At 43.6% G+C, this 17,038-nt stretch overlaps 1 protein-coding gene across 2 annotated transcripts in view; it reads left to right on the top strand.

Moving 5' to 3' along the window:
* col4a4 (collagen, type IV, alpha 4) overlaps nt 1-17,038 on the top strand; it is a 170,289-nt gene that overhangs the window by 74,789 nt on the left and 78,462 nt on the right. For both annotated transcript variants that reach the window (XM_071356391.1, XM_071356390.1), the window contains exons 5-14: nt 87-221; nt 493-537; nt 5,681-5,797; nt 6,539-6,607; nt 7,003-7,038; nt 9,356-9,418; nt 12,686-12,721; nt 12,997-13,038; nt 14,226-14,306; nt 14,705-14,749. In XM_071356391.1, the coding sequence (XP_071212492.1) occupies nt 87-221; nt 493-537; nt 5,681-5,797; nt 6,539-6,607; nt 7,003-7,038; nt 9,356-9,418; nt 12,686-12,721; nt 12,997-13,038; nt 14,226-14,306; nt 14,705-14,749 (669 nt within the window). The remainder of the gene's footprint in view (nt 1-86; nt 222-492; nt 538-5,680; nt 5,798-6,538; nt 6,608-7,002; nt 7,039-9,355; nt 9,419-12,685; nt 12,722-12,996; nt 13,039-14,225; nt 14,307-14,704; nt 14,750-17,038) is intronic.

Here is a 17,038-nt window from a genome sequence, read left to right as displayed (position 1 = left end):
TATTTATATTCATTTGTTACTTTCAGTATGTTGCAGCCTTGTAAACGTGATCCCCAGTGTTTGTAACGTGTCACTGTGATGTCCAGGGTGTTCCAGGAGTTTTAGGACGACAAGGGCCACAGGGGCCACCAGGGTTCCCGGGCCCCCAGGGGCCTCTAGGAGAGAAGGGATATCGAGGAGAGGAGGGCTTCCCTGGCGTATCTGGACCGAAGGGAGATGTGGTAAATTAAATACCTCATGTTTAGGGTTCTGAGTTTTACCTGATCACTTCACCTGATCAGGTCCCACTTGTGCTGTACTGTACTTGTACTGCAATCATGTACCCAAAATAATCGCTGTCAATCACACACTCTCAACTGGTTTCAAGTGTCATAATGACATGGAGAGGGACAAGGAGAAAAAGAGAGATCATGACATGGTTAAAGAAAAATAAATATTAGATCTTGTGTGTGTGTGTGCGTTCTGACTCCTGATCTGTTTCTGCATTTTCAGGGTACTGCTGGCGTACCAGGATATCCTGGACTAGATGGTGTCCCGGTGAGTGTATGTGTGGGGAATGCAAGCATGTAGGCACATGTGTGTGTGTATACCTGTAGACCAATTCCTTGCCATTATAGTTCATATGTCATTCCTATGCCTTTTGGACCTCATACGTCTTTTGGGGAAAAGTATACAGTACCAGTCAAAAGTTTGAACACACCTACTCATTCAAGGGTTTTTCTTTATTTTTACTATTTTCTTCATGGTAGAATAATATTGAGGGCATCAACACAAGTAAATAATACATATGGAATCATGTAGTAAGCAAAAAAAGTGTTTAACAAATCAAATATATACTTTATATTTTAGAGTCTTCAAAGTAGCCACCTTTTGCCTTGATGAAGGAAAAGCAGCCAACAAGTGCTCAGCATATGTGTGGACTCCTTCACGACTGTTGGAAAAGCATTCCAGGTGAATCTGGTTGAGAGAATGCCAAGAGTGTGCAAAGCTGTCGTCAAGGCAAAGGGTGGCTACTTTAAAGAATCTCAAATATAAGAAATACTTTGATTTGTTTAACACTTTTTTGGTTACTACGTGATTCCATATATGTTAATTCATAGTGTTGATGTCTTCACTATTATTCTACAATGTAGAAAATAATAAAAATAAAGAAAAACCCTGGAATGAGTAGGTGTATCCAAACCTCTGACTGGTACTGTATATGTTTAATTTCTTTAGTATATCATAAAAGGGACAAGTTTGACCTTCAGAAAAATTGTATTATGTTTGTTGAATAATTCTAACAGTGTGAAACCTAACAGGGTGAACATTTGGAGCCTAAATTAGCCATAGCTCTGTGGGTGATTGCGATTGATCTAGCATAATGGTAAATATGGTAAACACTGAAAGAGGATTTAATTTATATATCAAAAGATTTTTAACATTTTGACATTTCCTAAATGTTCTCTGTAATTTAGCCTAACAGGATGGAAATGTATGAGTGAGACAAACAGACTATCGTCATGAAATGCTAAAATGATCGAATATGCAAGTTTTGACTTCACTTTGACATTAGCATCCCCTCATTACCGTTTTCCCACCAACAAAGTAATGACACTACCTGAACAGGATGTCATTGTGGGAAGGGGTTGTTTTCTTAAAGGAGAATTACTACAAACTAACAGGGTGGAAAGTGATATCAGGGACACACAGAACATCATAAATACAATAATAATAAATACAATAATCATGAGAAAGAAAATATTGCTGACAGATTTGTTTTTTAGGACTATAAAATAATGAAGAAATATTTTATCTTATAGTTTATATTTCTTGTAGAAGTTGACGAATAGCACCAGGGGACATGGCAACATGCCAACATGCACTGAAAACAAAATGCATAAATTCCCTTTGAGATCCATATCTTTGTGCTTTTAAAGGTAAATGACAGCTAACCTTATATTTAAAGGCTTTTGGAATCCACATTTTACACTAAATAAGTAAGGGATTGTCACGTTCCTGACCTGTTTTCTCTTGTTTTGTATGTCTTTATTGGTCAGGGTGTGAGTGTTGGGTGGGCAGTCTATGTTTTCTATTTCTATGTTGGGTTTTGTGTTCGGCCTGGTATGATTCTCAATTAGAGACAGGTGTGTATCGTTTGTCTCTGATTGAGAGTCATACTAAGGCAGCCAGGGTTTCACTGGTGTTTTGTGGGTGTTTGTTTCCTGTGTTAGCGTTTGGGCCACACAGGACTGTTGCAGGTTAGTCACGGTTGTTGTTTTGTTTATTTGTAGTGTTTGTTGGTTTGCCATTAAAATCATGAATACCTCCTACTCCGCATCTTGGTCCGATCCATGCTCCTCCTCGTCTGAGGAGGAGAACGACATTGACAGCCGTTACAGAAACACCCACCAAACCAGGACCAAGCGGATTGGAGAAGGACGGCAAGAACAAAAGCAATGGAGAGAAGAGGAATGGACATGGGAGCAAATACTCAACGGAGAAGGACCCTGGGCTAAGGTGGGAGAGAATCGCCGCTCTCGGGAGGAGAAGGAGGCAGCCACAGCCCAGGAGCGCTGGTATGAGGAGGCAGCACGTAAGAGAGGCTGGAAGCCCGAGAGGCTCACCCAAAAATTTATTGGGGGGGGGGCTAAAGGGGGGTGTGGCGAAGCCGGGTTGGTTACCTGAGCCAACTCCCCGGGCTTACCGTGGAGTGAGAGGGCGTCGTACTGGTCAGACACCGTGTTATGCGGTAAAGCGCACGGTGTCCCCAGTACGCGTGCTTAGCCCAGTGCGGGCTATTCCACCTTGCCGCACTGGGAGGGCTAGGTTGGGCATCGAGCCGGATGTCATGAAGCCGGCCCAACGTATCTGGCCTCCAGTACGTCTCCTCGGGCCGGCGTACATGGCACCAGCCTTGCAGGTGGTGTCCCCGGTTCGCCTGCATAGCCCAGTGCGGGCTATTCCACCTCGCCGCACTGGCAGGGCTACGGGGACCATTCAACCTGGTAATGTTGGAGAGGCTCGGTGCTCAAGAGCGCGTGTCCTCCTTCACAGTCCGGCATATCCGGCGCCACCTTCCCGCCCCAGCCCAGTACCACCAGTGCCTACACCACGCACCAGGCTTCCAGTGCATCTCCAGAGCCCTGTTCCTCCTCCCCGCACTCGCCCTGAGGTGCGTGCCCTCAGCCCGGTACGTCCAGTTCCGGCACCACGCATCAGGCCTATTGTGCGTCTCAGCCGGCCAGAGTCTGCCGTCTGCCCAGCGGTGCCTGAACCATGCGTCTACCCAGCGCCGTCTGAACCATCCGTCTGCCCAACGCCGTCTGAGCCATCTGTCTGCCCAACGCCGTCTGAGCCATCTGTCTGCCCAGCGCCGTCTGAGCCATCCGTCTGTCCAGCGCCGTCTGAGCCATCCGTCTGCCCAGCGCCGTCTGAGCCATCCGTCTGCCCAGCGCCGTCTGAGCCATCCGTCTGCCCAGCGCCGTCTGAGCCATCCGTCTGCCCAGCGCCGTCTGAGCCATCCGTCTGCCCAGCGCCGTCTGAGCCATCCGTCTGCCCAGCGCCGTCTGAGCCATCCGTCTGCCCAGCGCCGTCTGAGCCATCCGTCTGCCCAGCGCCGTCTGAGCCATCCGTCTGCCCAGCGCCGTCTGAGCCATCCGTCTGCCCAGCGCCGTCTGAGCCATCCGTCTGCCCAGCGCCGTCTGAGCCATCCGTCTGCCCAGCGCCGTCTGAGCCATCCGTCTGCCCAGCGCCGTCTGAGCCATCCGTCTGCCCAGCGCCGTCTGAGCCATCCGTCTGCCACGAGCCATTAGAGCCGCCCGTCTGTCCTGAGCCAGTAGAGCCGCCCGTCTGTCCTGAGCCAGTAGAGCCGCCCGTCTGTCCCGAGCCAGTAGAGCCGCCCGTCTGTCCCGAGCCAGTAGAGCCGCCCGTCTGTCCCGAGCCAGTAGAGCCGTCCGTCAGTCAGGAGCCGCTAGAGCCGTCCGTCAGTCAGGAGCCGCTAGAGCCGTCCGCCAGTCAGGAGCCGCCAGAGACGCCCGCCAGTCAGGAGCCGCCAGAGACGCCCGCCAGTCAGGAGCCGCCAGAGACGCCCGCCAGTCAGGAGCCGCCAGAGACGCCCGCCAGTCAGGAGCCGCCAGAGACGCCCGCCAGTCAGGAGCCGCCAGAGACGCCCGCCAGTCAGGAGCCGCCAGAGACGCCCGCCAGTCAGGAGCTGCCCGCCAGTCATGAGCTGCCCTCCAGTCATGAGCTGCCCTCCAGTCATGAGCTGCCCTCCAGTCATGAGCTGCCCTCCAGTCATGAGCTGCCCTCCAGTCATGAGCTGCCCTCCAGTCATGAGCTGCCCTCCAGTCATGAGCTGCCACTTATCCCGAAGCTGCTGCCCCTTATCCCGGAGCTGCTGCCCCTTATCCCGGAGCTGCTGCCCCTTATCCCGGAGCTGCTGCCCCTTATCCCGGAGCTGCTGCCCCTTATCCCGGTGCTGGCCCTTATCCCGATGCTGCCCCTTCATTTAGGTGGGTTGAGTTGGAGGGTGGTCATTGGGAGGGGGATACGGAAGCGGGGAGTGACTATGGTGGGGTGGGGACCTCGCCCAGAGCCTGAGCCACCACCGTGGTCAGATGCCCACCCAGACCCTCCCCTAGACTTTGTGCTGGTGCGCCCGGAGTTCGCACCTTAAGGGGGGGGTTATGTCACGTTCCTGACCTGTTTTCTCTTGTTTTGTATGTCTTTATTGGTCAGGGCGTGAGTGTTGGGTGGGCAGTCTATGTTTTCTATTTCTATGTTGGGTTTTGTGTTCGGCCTGGTATGATTCTCAATTAGAGACAGGTGTGTATCGTTTGTCTCTGATTGAGAGTCATACTAAGGCAGCCAGGGTTTCACTGGAGTTTTGTGGGTGTTTGTTTCCTGTGTTAGCGTTTGGGCCACACAGGACTGTTGCAGGTTAGTCACGTTTGTTGTTTTGTTTATTTGTAGTGTTTGTTGGTTTGCCATTAAAATCATGAATACCTCCTACTCCGCATCTTGGTCCGATCCATGCTCCTCCTCGTCTGAGGAGGAGAACGACATTGACAGCCGTTACAGGGATAGTCAAGGGGCTATGCGTTCTCTGGAAAATAATGAACGATGTAGAAGGTGTGTTCCACGAAACTAACATTCCACAGAGTTGCATTATTTTCAAGAGAATGCATAGAGCCCCGTGTTGATTATCCATTTTATACCATGGCTATAATTTAACAAATGTACAGCTAGAAATGTGTTCATTTGCAGGTAGAAATGTGTTCAACATCCACTGAAGTAACTAGCAAGTTTACTAGATAGCAACTGTAGTTGCCTTGGTAACCAAGCAAACAGACTTGCTAGTTTAGATAACCAAACCATCAGTCCTGGCTTGCTATTATGAAAATCAAATTCAACAGTGCCAATGATGTTTTCAATTCGACCTTTGCTTTCAAAAGCAGCTCAAACATCGAACATGTAAGAACTATAGACATTGAATTCTACCGTGCAAATATACAGTGCGTATTAGGGAAATAATGCACACTCTAGAATGCCCTTCAAGCAAATCAGAAACTATTATTCAACAATGCCATGGTATAAGAAGTGATATTTCCTGGGGAAAGAAAAGGCACTGGATAGTGGGAATGACCAATGGTGCATATATATAACCTAACGTGTGTGTGCGTGTGTGTGTGTGTTCCAGGGTCACCCTGGGCCGGGGGGTGTTCCTGGTCTACCAGGGCTTGATGGCTGTAACGGGACCAGAGGGGACACTGGTTTCCCTGGAATCCATGGTCTGGACGGGCCTGATGGGGGAGCGGTGAGTACAGTACAGAACTGTACGGTATGTGGCTGGTGTAGGGGACACAGATAGGGGCTATATCACTCTGCATTCCTTGAGAACCCAGAACATGAAGGAACAGGGGGCAGGCAAAACAACAGGTCAAGGGCAGGCAGAGGTCAGTCACCCAGATCAGAGTCCAAAAGGTACCGAACGGCAGGCAGTCTAAGGGTCAGGGCAGACAGTGATCAATGATCCAGTGTGGTGTGACACTGACTAGTGTAATATAAACATTATTTCGTGGTGCCCCGACTTTCTAGTTAATTACATTTACATGATTAGTTTAATCAGGTAATATTAATTACAGAGAAATGATTTTATAGAATAGCATGTCATATCACTTAATCTGGCATAGCAAAGACACGACATAGGGGATAGCTAAGGGTATTGCTACTGCCTTCCTGAGACCTAGAAGCGCTTCTTGAGTATGTTGTGTTAACGGTACAGAGGATTTTGAGTTCACACCCCGGTCTGGGTGGAATTTCCTCTCTGTCACAGTGGTCCACATGACTCAGATCACACAGTTGGGCTCTTGCTACTGCCTTCCTGAGACCTAGAAGTACTGTCGCCCCAGATCTAGAAATGCCTTCTCTAGATCAGTGTTATTTGCGGTGCTTCTTGTGTATTTTGCGTAGGGTTGTGAGTTTCCACTCTGTAACAAATACATTCACGTTCACATATACTGTATTGTGTTGTTGACACTTCTATTGATTACTGCAGGGTTTCCCAGGGATCAAAGGTGTGCCAGGGGACCCCACCGTTCAGTTCATCCAGTACTCTGGTATACCTGTAAGTGGCCTTTCACAACCATCACCCCTCCATACAGTCTCTTTCATGTGTGTCCACCTGTACATGATTGCAACTCTTACACAAAATATTCATCTTATTTGATTATTGATTGATTTTTTGATTGATGATGGATGGATGGGTGGATGGATTGATTGTCATAAACCTTTTAGGTGCCCAACCCATGTCTGCATACAAAACAAAAATGAATATGCCCTATGCTTCCACACAATCAATCATCCTACAGTCCTTGTCTGTGTACCTAACTCTCACTCCTATACCCTCTTAGCTTTGTACACCCGTTTGCTCATCCTCACCCGCTCCAATGCCTCCTCACCCTGCCATGTATGTTCTGTTGTTAAGATTTCTTATCTTTTTCTTTACTTCTTATCTGACAGGGTGATGTCGGCCGTGTTGGGGTTACTGGACTGCCTGTGAGTAAGATGGTTGTTGGATGGTTTCCCTACAGCCTGTCAAGTCACAACATACGCTACTTCAAAATGTCCCCCTTACCAGCATGTGTCTGCCTCTGCTGCTGTGACACATTCAATGTGTCATCATAGTTACTACTGCATTACTATTGCCTGGTCACCAGATCTGAATGTGATTTTAGCCATCTTCACTAACTGTCCTTGTCATGTCAACAATGTACGTAAGAAGAGCAGCCAGGTTGACATATACCCAGTGCTTAACTGAACTGAGTAGCAACACCTTTGATTTTGTAGTGAGGGCGAATTAACGGGCTGCTGCACGGTCACTATGGGAACTCTTTCTAGAGTGCCCGGTTAAATTGTGCAAAACAGCATTTTTTAAACTGTTAAATTTGTGAAATGTAAGTGAATGTCAATTTCAACAGCGTATACAAACTGATTTCCCTCCTAATCGATATGAGTGTGCATATGCACATTCAATAAAGTATAAGTAATTTGATTACTATTGTGGCATGCCAGTTTGCTAAAGCAGGAAAATAATAGTGCAGCAACAGGATATGTGAATTATGTGGATTATAATGAATTTCCCCCCCCCTTAAAAGATTTAGATGCACTATTGTAAAGTGGCTGTTCCACTGGATGTCATAAGGTGAATGCACCAATTTGTAAGTCGCTCTGGATAAGAGCGTCTGCTAAATGACTTAAATGTAAATGTAATAATTGTACAAATCTGTGAGTTTGCTTCATTTACTATCATCCTCAATTAAGATATTTTATTATTTTTCCATATTTAATTAATTTATATTATGTCACTTTCCTTGATGTGGACAGTATGTCATTACATTACAAAAGCTCACTTTTTGACCATGGAGAATTCGGGGCGGTCTCTCTATAAAAATACTGACCACACACCAATACATGGATTTGAGATTTAAACTATGACTCAAATAACAGCCAACCCTAGTCAGTGTTGATATCCTATGCTGGGCCGTGATTCGTTGATTCGTTTGTTCCTTTTTCTGTATTGACATCCTCCTGAAATCCACATCCAACATTCCTAAATATACAGTACCAGTCAAAAGTTTGGGCACACCTACTCATTCAAAGGTCTTTCTTAATTTTTGCGTTAGCTGGCTCGAGAGGTTTCCTTGGCTCGGCAGGCTCCCATCCCACGTCATGCCTCAGCCTGCTCGTCGGTCTCCCACGCCTCGGCCGGCTCGTCGGTCTCCCTCGGCCGGCTCATCCGTCTCCCACGCCGAGCCGGCCGAGGCGGAACATGCAACCTGATTTTCCCCCTTCTCGCGCTATTGATTTCAACGTGATATCGATATGAGTAATTGACAAAACAGTGTTGCGTTTCCCTTTCTGTTTTGGTGTCCCCCAACACTGAAATGTAGCTGACTGTCTACTGCAGGTTGTCCACTAACCAGTGATGTAAACAATATCTCCAGTTTTCGTCTTTTTTTTGTGTGTCAATTTCAACAGCGTATACAAACTGATTTCCCTCCTAATCGATATGAGTGTGCATATGCACATTCAATAAAGTATAAGTAATTTGATTACTATTGTGGCATGCCAGTTTGCTAAAGCAGGAAAATAATAGTGCAGCAACAGGATATGTGAATTATTATGTGGATTATAATGAATTTACTTTATTGTAGGGGTTGCAAAAAAAATTGTTAGGGCAAATCAAGTCTGAAATGTCAAAGTTAAAATTGTTCAAATTCAAATACACAACAAGTTTGCATTTTCTGCTTTGCAGCAACATTCTCAGCAGCAAAATAGTGATCAAATTAAGATCCTACATCTGTATATGTAGGTAGTACATTTTATGTTAAAGTTTTCAATATAGCACAAACTATTTCTGCATATTTTGAATATTGATTTGGACACTTCAAAATGGTGTTTTGACATTGGGCTTTAATTCAAAAGTTATTGTCAACAGGAAGCAGCAACAGCATCATTTTCAACATATGTTTTAGGAATATAAATGTTACTTTCAACATTAATTTCCAAGAGTATTTTTCTTAGTCATGTCAAAACTTCTGAATGAGTCCAAAAACGTGCTGTGATTTATTTATTTTCATGATATACCAGATATCGTGAAAACGGATTTGCCTTGCCTCCTGCTTGAGTACCTGCACCTCTTATAGAATATTTGCACTAAAGTATGAATGCTGTTACTAAAATGAAAACACCACCTTTTTCATTCCACTTCAAGCATGGAATCTTACCATACGTATTCGTTCAGATGCTTTGTGGGTTGTGGATGTATCCAGGTTGTTTGTTAGGGTTTGACGCAGGGTTCGTTGTTTTACAGGGCTTCCAAGGCATTAGCGGCCCTAGGGGACCTACTGGACCAGTTGGTTTGGATGGATCAAATGTGAGTATAAAGCATCATCATAGTCCAAAACGTGTACACGTACGCACAGCAGTGTTCTAGAATATCGGCTTTCATACATTTCTAATTCTCAGTGCAGCTCAAGCTATTTTTCCAACTGTCAACACATTCAAATGGAGGACACATACCGGATCCTCTTTGGTTGAAAATTCTGTCTGTGCGTCCTCCGGGATGGTGATTTCAGCTATGTCACAATGGGAAACCGGACTATCGTGTCTCAGCGTCTGTGGATTATTTATATTTCTAATGGATTACATTTAGAAAGTAACCTACCCAACACTGGTTATGTACATTTTAAAATGTTACATTATGTTTCACAACACATTAAGTGTGTGCCTTCAGGCCACTACTCTAATACCTCATATCTACAATACAAAATGCATGTGTACGTGTGTGTGTTAGCATGTGTATGTGTATGCGTGTGTCTGTATCTGTGTTTGTCTCTTTACAGTCCCTGTTGTTCCATAAGGTGTATTTTTATCTGTTTTTTAAATCTGATTCTACTGCTTGAATCAGTTACCTGATGTAGAATAGAGTTCCATGTAGCCATGGCTCTATGTTGTACTGTGCGCCTCCCATAGTCTGTTCTGGACTTGGGGATTGTGAGGAGACCTCTGGTGGCATGTCTTGTGGGGTATGCATGGGTGTCCGAGCTGTGTGCTAGTAGTTTAAACAGACAGCTCGGTGCATTCAACATGTCAATACTTCTTAAAAAAACAAGTAGTGATGAAGTCAATCCCTCTACTTTGAACCATAAGAGATTGACATGCATATTATTAATGTTAGTTCTCTGTGTATATTTAAGGGCCAGCTGTGCTGTTCTGAGCCAATTATAATTGTTTTCCTCTTTGTGGCAGGAGCAACAAAACTAGGGCCTGTAGGACCTGCCTTGTTGATAGTGTTGTTAAGAAGGTAGAGCAGATCTTTATTATGGACAGACTTCTCCCCATCTTAGCTACTGTTGCATCAACATGTTATGACCACGACAGTTTACAATCCAGGGTTACTCCAAGCAGTTTAGTCACCTCAACTTTCTGAATTTCCACATTATTTATTACAGGATTTAGTTTTGTATTTGTATTTATTAAGGATCCCCATTAGTAGCTGCCAAGGTAGCAGCTACTCTTCCTGGGGTCCAGCTACTTTAAGGCAGTTATATACTATTTAAAATATTACATGGCATTACATTTCATAACACTTTTCACAACACATTAAGTGTGTTCCCACAGTCGTGGCTTAAAGTTTTGAGAATGACACAAAGTCTGCTGCCTCAGTTTGTATGATGGCAATTTGCATATACTCCCGAATGTTATGAAGAGTGATCAGATGAATTGCAATTAATTGCAAAGTCCCTCTTTGCCATGCAAATTAACTGAATCCCCAAAAACATTTCCACTGCATTTCAGCCCTGCCACAAAAGGACCAGCTGACATGTCAGTGATTCTCTCGTTAACACAGGTGTGAGTGTTGACGAGGACAAGGCTGGAGATCACTCTGTCGTGCTGATTGAGTTGGAATAACAGACTGGAAGCTTCAAAAGGAGGGTGGTGCTTTGAATCATTGTTCTTCCTTTGTCAACCATGGTTACCTGCAAGGAAACACGTGCCATCATCCTTGCTTTGCACAAAAAGGGCTTCACAGGCAAGGATATTGCTGCCAGTAAGATTGCACCTATATCCACCATTTATCGGATCATCAAGAACTTCAAGGAGAGCGGTTCAATTGTTGTGAAGAAGGCTTCAGGGCGCCCAAGAAAGTCCAGGAAGCGCCAGGACCGTCTCCTATAGTTGATTCAGCTGCGGGATCTGGGCACCACCAGTACAGAGCTTGCTCAGGAATGGCAGCAGGCATGTGTGAGTGCATCTGCACGCACAGTGAGGCGAAGACTTTTGGAGGATGGCCTGGTGTCAAGAAGGGCAGCAAAGAAGCCACTTCTCTCCAGGAAAAACATCAGGGACAGACTGATATTCTGCAAAAGGTACAGGGATTGGACAGCTGAGGACTGGGGTAAAGTCATTTTCTCTGATGAATCCCCTTTCCGATTGTTTGGGGCATCCTGAAAAAAGCTTGTCCGGAGAAGACAAGGTGAGCGCTACCACTAGTCCTGTGTCATGCCAACAGTAAAGCATCCTGAGACCATTCATGTGTGGGGTTGCTTCTCAGCCAAGGGAGTGGGCTAACTCACAATTCTGCCTAAGAACACAGCTATGAATAAAGAATGGTACCAACTCATCCTCCGAGAGCAACTTCTCCCAACCATCCAGGAACAGTTTGTATCCACAATATAGCAGTAAAGCCATATCACATGTTTTTCCAGCAGCAGACTATGATTGATAATGTCAAATGCCACACTGAAGTCTAACACAAGAGCTCCCACAATCTTTTTATCATCAAGTTCTCTCAGCCAATCATCAGTCATTTGTGTAAGTGCTGTGCATGTCGAATGCCACTGTTGTCAATTTTTTTTCTGTAAAATAGCATTTTATCTGGTCAAAAACCATTTCTTTCCTAAAGTTTCCTAAAGGTTGGTAACAGGCTGATTGGCTGGTTATTTGAACCAGTAAATGGGGCTTTACTATTATTGGGGAGCGAAATGACTTTTGCTTTCCTCCAGGCCTGAGGACACACAGTTTCTTGTAGGCTTAGATTGAAAATATGGAAATTAGAGGAGTGGCAATATCGTCTGACTATGACGCTTAAGGCTGTGTTCACACAGGCAGCCCAATTCAGATAATATTTCAATTATTTGCATATCTTATACCAATATGATATTTTCCATAATGTGTAAACAGCAAAAAATGAATTGAATCTGATATTTTCACTCCTGCATAGGTGGATCTGAATCCTGGTACAAACCCCATCCTCCATATGCAACTTCTGTCTGGATGCTCAGATAAAAAAAGATGTGCTCTGAAGTTTTTTGCACATTACCCTCTGTTATAATAACAACCACCCCAAAATATTAAGGAACAGTGACAGGAAATGAGCTTTGCATCTGTGTGCTACTACTGCATGTGCAAATCTGATATGGGTCACATGTAAAACGGAGTGTGGACAGTCAGAAAAAAATACAGAAAAAAACCACACCCATTGTGTTTTCTCACTCGAATGTGTGCTCAATGTATACTGTATTTGTGGTACATACCGTGGCCTGCAGTTTGTTTCTTTGTGTATTGTGTCATCCAAACAATCACCTTGAATTTGTTTAAAACCATGTGTATTCATAAGGATGTCTGTGTTTTTCTGCAGGGTTTAACTGGTTCACCTGGCCTGAGAGGTCCACCTGTAAGATCCTACCTTTATCTAACTACCTGCTCGATTACACTTTCACATATTTTGCTGTACATACTATGAAAAGGGATCATCTAATATTATTTCATGCCACAATTGCATATTCAATTGTGTTTATAGCGTTCTAAATCATATGAAACACTAGTACACGGCCCTCTCCATAGGCTAGCTAGAGTTTTATTTATCTGTCACACTCACTCTCTCTCTCTTTCTTTCATTAATTCTCTCTCTCCCTTTTACCTCTCCCTCTCTCGCTGTCATTTTACAAGGGAGAAAAAGGAAGATCATTGCCAGGACAGAAAGGAGATGAAGTGAGTAACCCACAAGTGTGTTCTTAACACCCCTGCAGGTCAAGTATGGACATCAGCTCTTGTGCTTCCAATCCATAAGGGCGAGGATAGTAGTGATCTTATTACTTATCGCCCCATTTCAAGGCTTCCTTGTCTAGCTAAGATTCTTGAATCCTTAGAAAATGTACAACTTTTGCAAATGTATTTTGAATGTAACTATTACAGCAACCACTTTAGTTATGAATGATCTTGTCAATGCTTTAGACACTCAAATCAAATGTGCTGCTTTGTTTGTAGACCTGTCAAAAATGTTTGATACTGTTGCTCATGCTATTTAATTGAATAAGTTGTCCTCAACAGACCTGAGCTCTGACGCCTGTTAATGGTTTAATGATTATCTTAGTGACAGAACTCAGGCCGTTGTGATTGATGGGGTTAAGTCTACATTTCTTGATGTACATCAAAGTGTACCACAGGGGTCGATTTTTGGGACCTGTTGTCTTCACTATTTGTATAAACACATTGGTCAATCTGTAAAACATAATAAACTTCATCTATATGCAGATTATACTATTATGAATGCTATTGGCCCGACTGTTGATCTGGCTGTGTCAAAACTACAGTCAGATTTTATAGCTATGCAGGAATCCCTTGTTGATTTAAAACGTGTGCTTAAATACGTGCAAAACAAAATACATGTTTTTAGGGAAAGGGAAAGGGGGATGCCTAGTCAGTTGTACAACTGAATGCCTTCAACTGAAATGTGTCTTCCACATTTAACCCAACCCCTTTAAACTCTTGTAAGAATGTTCACTCATTAGATGGTTCTCCAATCGAACATGTTCCCACATATAAATACTTAAACATTAGGATTGATATGGATGGAGTGCTGCATCATATGACCTGGCCTCCACAATCACCTGACCTGAACCCAATTGAGATGGTTTGGGATGAGTTGGACCGCAAAGTGAAGAAAAAGCAGCCAACAAGTGCTCAGCATATGTGGGAACTCCTTTAACACTGATTCCATATGTTTTATTTCATAGTTTTGATGTCTTCACTATTATTCTACAATGTAGAAAATAGTACAAATAAAGAAAAACCATTGAATGAGTAGGTGTATCCAATCTTTTGACTGGTACTGTGTATATAGATACAGTGTGTGTGTAAGGAATGTGCTGACAACCTCACCTGTGTATGTGTCATAGGGAGACCAGGGTACCCAAGGACCCCCAGGACCCTTTGAGTTTGTGGACCCCCCAGAAGACTTCTACATCAAAGGAAGCCAGGTGATCAGGATGTCTTCTATAGCATGATTATCATTGGTTGTCTGTGGGGTGGCAGGTACTCGAGAGGTTGGACCAGCAGCTCAAAAGTTGCTGGTTCAAGCCCTGGGGCGTGCATCACAAAACTGGTGATGAATCTCAAATGGCAGCTGGAAGGCTGTTGGTCTCTGATCCCAGGTACCATCTCCTGCCTTTTGTGCCCTTGACGAAAGGCACTTAACCCCCTCCAAAATAGCTCCATCCAGGGGGGCTGCACTGTGGCTGACCCAGTGCCTCTCAATGTTTGTATGGGGTTGTTGGGAAAGGCAGAATACCAATTTATTTTCAAAAAAATATACATCAAAGTATCTATTCTTTATATTCTTTCCTGATTCTTATTGATTGTCTGTGTTTTATTGCAGGGGAGGAGAGGTGTGAAGGGAGAGTGTGGACCAAGGGGAAGTGATGTGAGTACACAGAGCCAGCTGAATGTTGTTAATCATCATTACTTTGTGTATTCATATGTACGTGCTTATGAGTGTAGGTGCATGTGTGGATTCACTGGGGCTGCTTTTCTTTCCACTAAAGTCTTACTAGTCTACACTCTTAGAAAAATGGGTTCCAAAACAATTATTTGCAGAGGGATGGTTTGACCAAGAACCATTTTCATCTGAAGAACTCTTTTTGGAAGATGAGGGTTCTTTGTAAGACACAGGGTTCTGCCTATAACCTTTTTCATCCTAAGGACCGTTTTTTGGAAGAAAAGGTTCTTTGATGATTCTTTGGAAGGTGGGAATGATCCTTTGGAAAGCTTTTTTTATTGTAATTTTTGTATTTCTTTTAAAAAGTGCCTTGAGCATTAGTGTTTACCTCAGTGTTTAAACGTTAACTCTCTAGAGCAGTGGTTACCAAACTGATTATGCAAACATCAAATTTAAACGAACTCAGTCCGGCTTTCAATTTACTCTTGAAAGTTGAAATGGTAGAATGCATAAGGTGTCATTTTGAAGTTGGGTAGTGCATCATCAGTTTTCTCTCTTGTCAGTCATTGCATAGCTATTTATAACTTGTCAGAAATGTCCAGATCAACTAAATCATTTCAGCTAATGTTTTTTTGCCCATATATTTTGTTGTAGTGTTTGAGTCACTCAAATATAGCATGAATACACATTAGACATGGCAAAATGTATGGGATTGCAAGAAAATAAAGTTTAAACTTGCAACATATTATCTCCACCAACAAGAGGGGTGTGAACAGTTTGTGTCATGAACAGTGCTTGTGCCCATAGAAATAGACGTTGGCTTGCGCACAAAGTGGAGGCATGGAATATTCCCCAGTGCTGGAAGGGGGGCATGAGTGGAAACGTTTGGGAACCCCTGCTCTAGAGTTTAAAAAGATAGATGTGAGAATGTTTCAACTGTACCTACAGTATATGAGAATATTTGTACCCAGCAAATTGTCCAGTGTTACCAGTGTAGATATTTCAGTGTAAAAAAAAGCTAAATTAACACTCAGTGGAGTAAAAAGAACGACAGTGCTGGTGAACCAGAGGTGAGTGTGATTGTGTCATTTTTACTCTGGGTAGAGTAAAACACTCAAAACCACACTCATCATTATCATATTTCCCAGCATGCTCTATAGCAGGAATATATTGTTTTTTGTTTGTTTCAATATCTGTGTTCTGATGCTACACAAAGATAAATAACATACATTTTTCTAGTTGTCAGAGAATCTCTAAGTAGCTACTGAGATAATTGTTCCAGGTTGCATGGTTTAGGTAGTCTCAAAATTCAAGTTGTTGAATATCCTTCCTCTGGCCGGAATCCAATAGGATTTACACATCACTTTGCGTGCCAGCATAATGTGACTTGAAGGCCTGATATGACCTGTAAACCAGGTATTCCCTAAAACCACTCTGTTATGGTATAACTAGGAAAGAAAGGCCTTATGATATATGTAATGTTTTGTCAAAAAGAGTTTAATTTTAAAGAGTTTAATTTTAGAGGGTTCTAGGAAGAAACCAAAAGAAACCTTCAAAGATAAGAGGGTTCTTACTAGAACTGTTCATAGAGGGTTCTAGGTAGAACCATTTACAGGTGGTTCTATGAATAACCCTAAAGTGCATAGAGGGTTCTACCTAGCACCAAAAAGGGTTCCCCTATGGAGACAAACCAAAGAACCATATATGGCAGAGCCACACGTAAAATGTGTGGCGAGACAGCATTTCCCCCAGTACTTTTCAATCTTGTGTGGCCCCGTCACTCCACTATCAAAGCAGCAGCATTGACCGAGTCAGTAACTTCTCAGTACATTTTTGCATTACAGTTCAACATTTACCTTCTCTGCCGCAGTCTACCACTGAAAACCATTGAAGACTATACGCAGAAAAGTTGTGGTCAGTCACAAATCATTGGGTCGAAACTACTGAACAGTACAAAACAAGAGAACACACATGGTTAATGTTCTGGATTTTTTTTAAATAATAATAATAATATATATATATATATATATATATATACACAGTTGAAGTCGGAGGTTTACATACACTTAGGTTGGAGTCATTAAAACTCGTTTTTCAATCACTCCACAAATTTCTTGCTAACAAACTATACTTTTGGCAAGTCGGCATGACACAAGTAATTTTTCCAACAATTGTATACAGACAGATTATTTCACTTATAATTCACTGTATCACAATTCCAGTGGGTCAGAAGTTTACATACACTAAGTTGCCTCTGCCTTTAACCTCTAATTC

This window comes from Salvelinus alpinus, chromosome 21 (assembly GCF_045679555.1).
Source record: "Salvelinus alpinus chromosome 21, SLU_Salpinus.1, whole genome shotgun sequence".
Taxonomy (NCBI): domain Eukaryota; kingdom Metazoa; phylum Chordata; class Actinopteri; order Salmoniformes; family Salmonidae; genus Salvelinus; species Salvelinus alpinus.
This window is presented reverse-complemented; position numbering and strand designations above follow the sequence as displayed.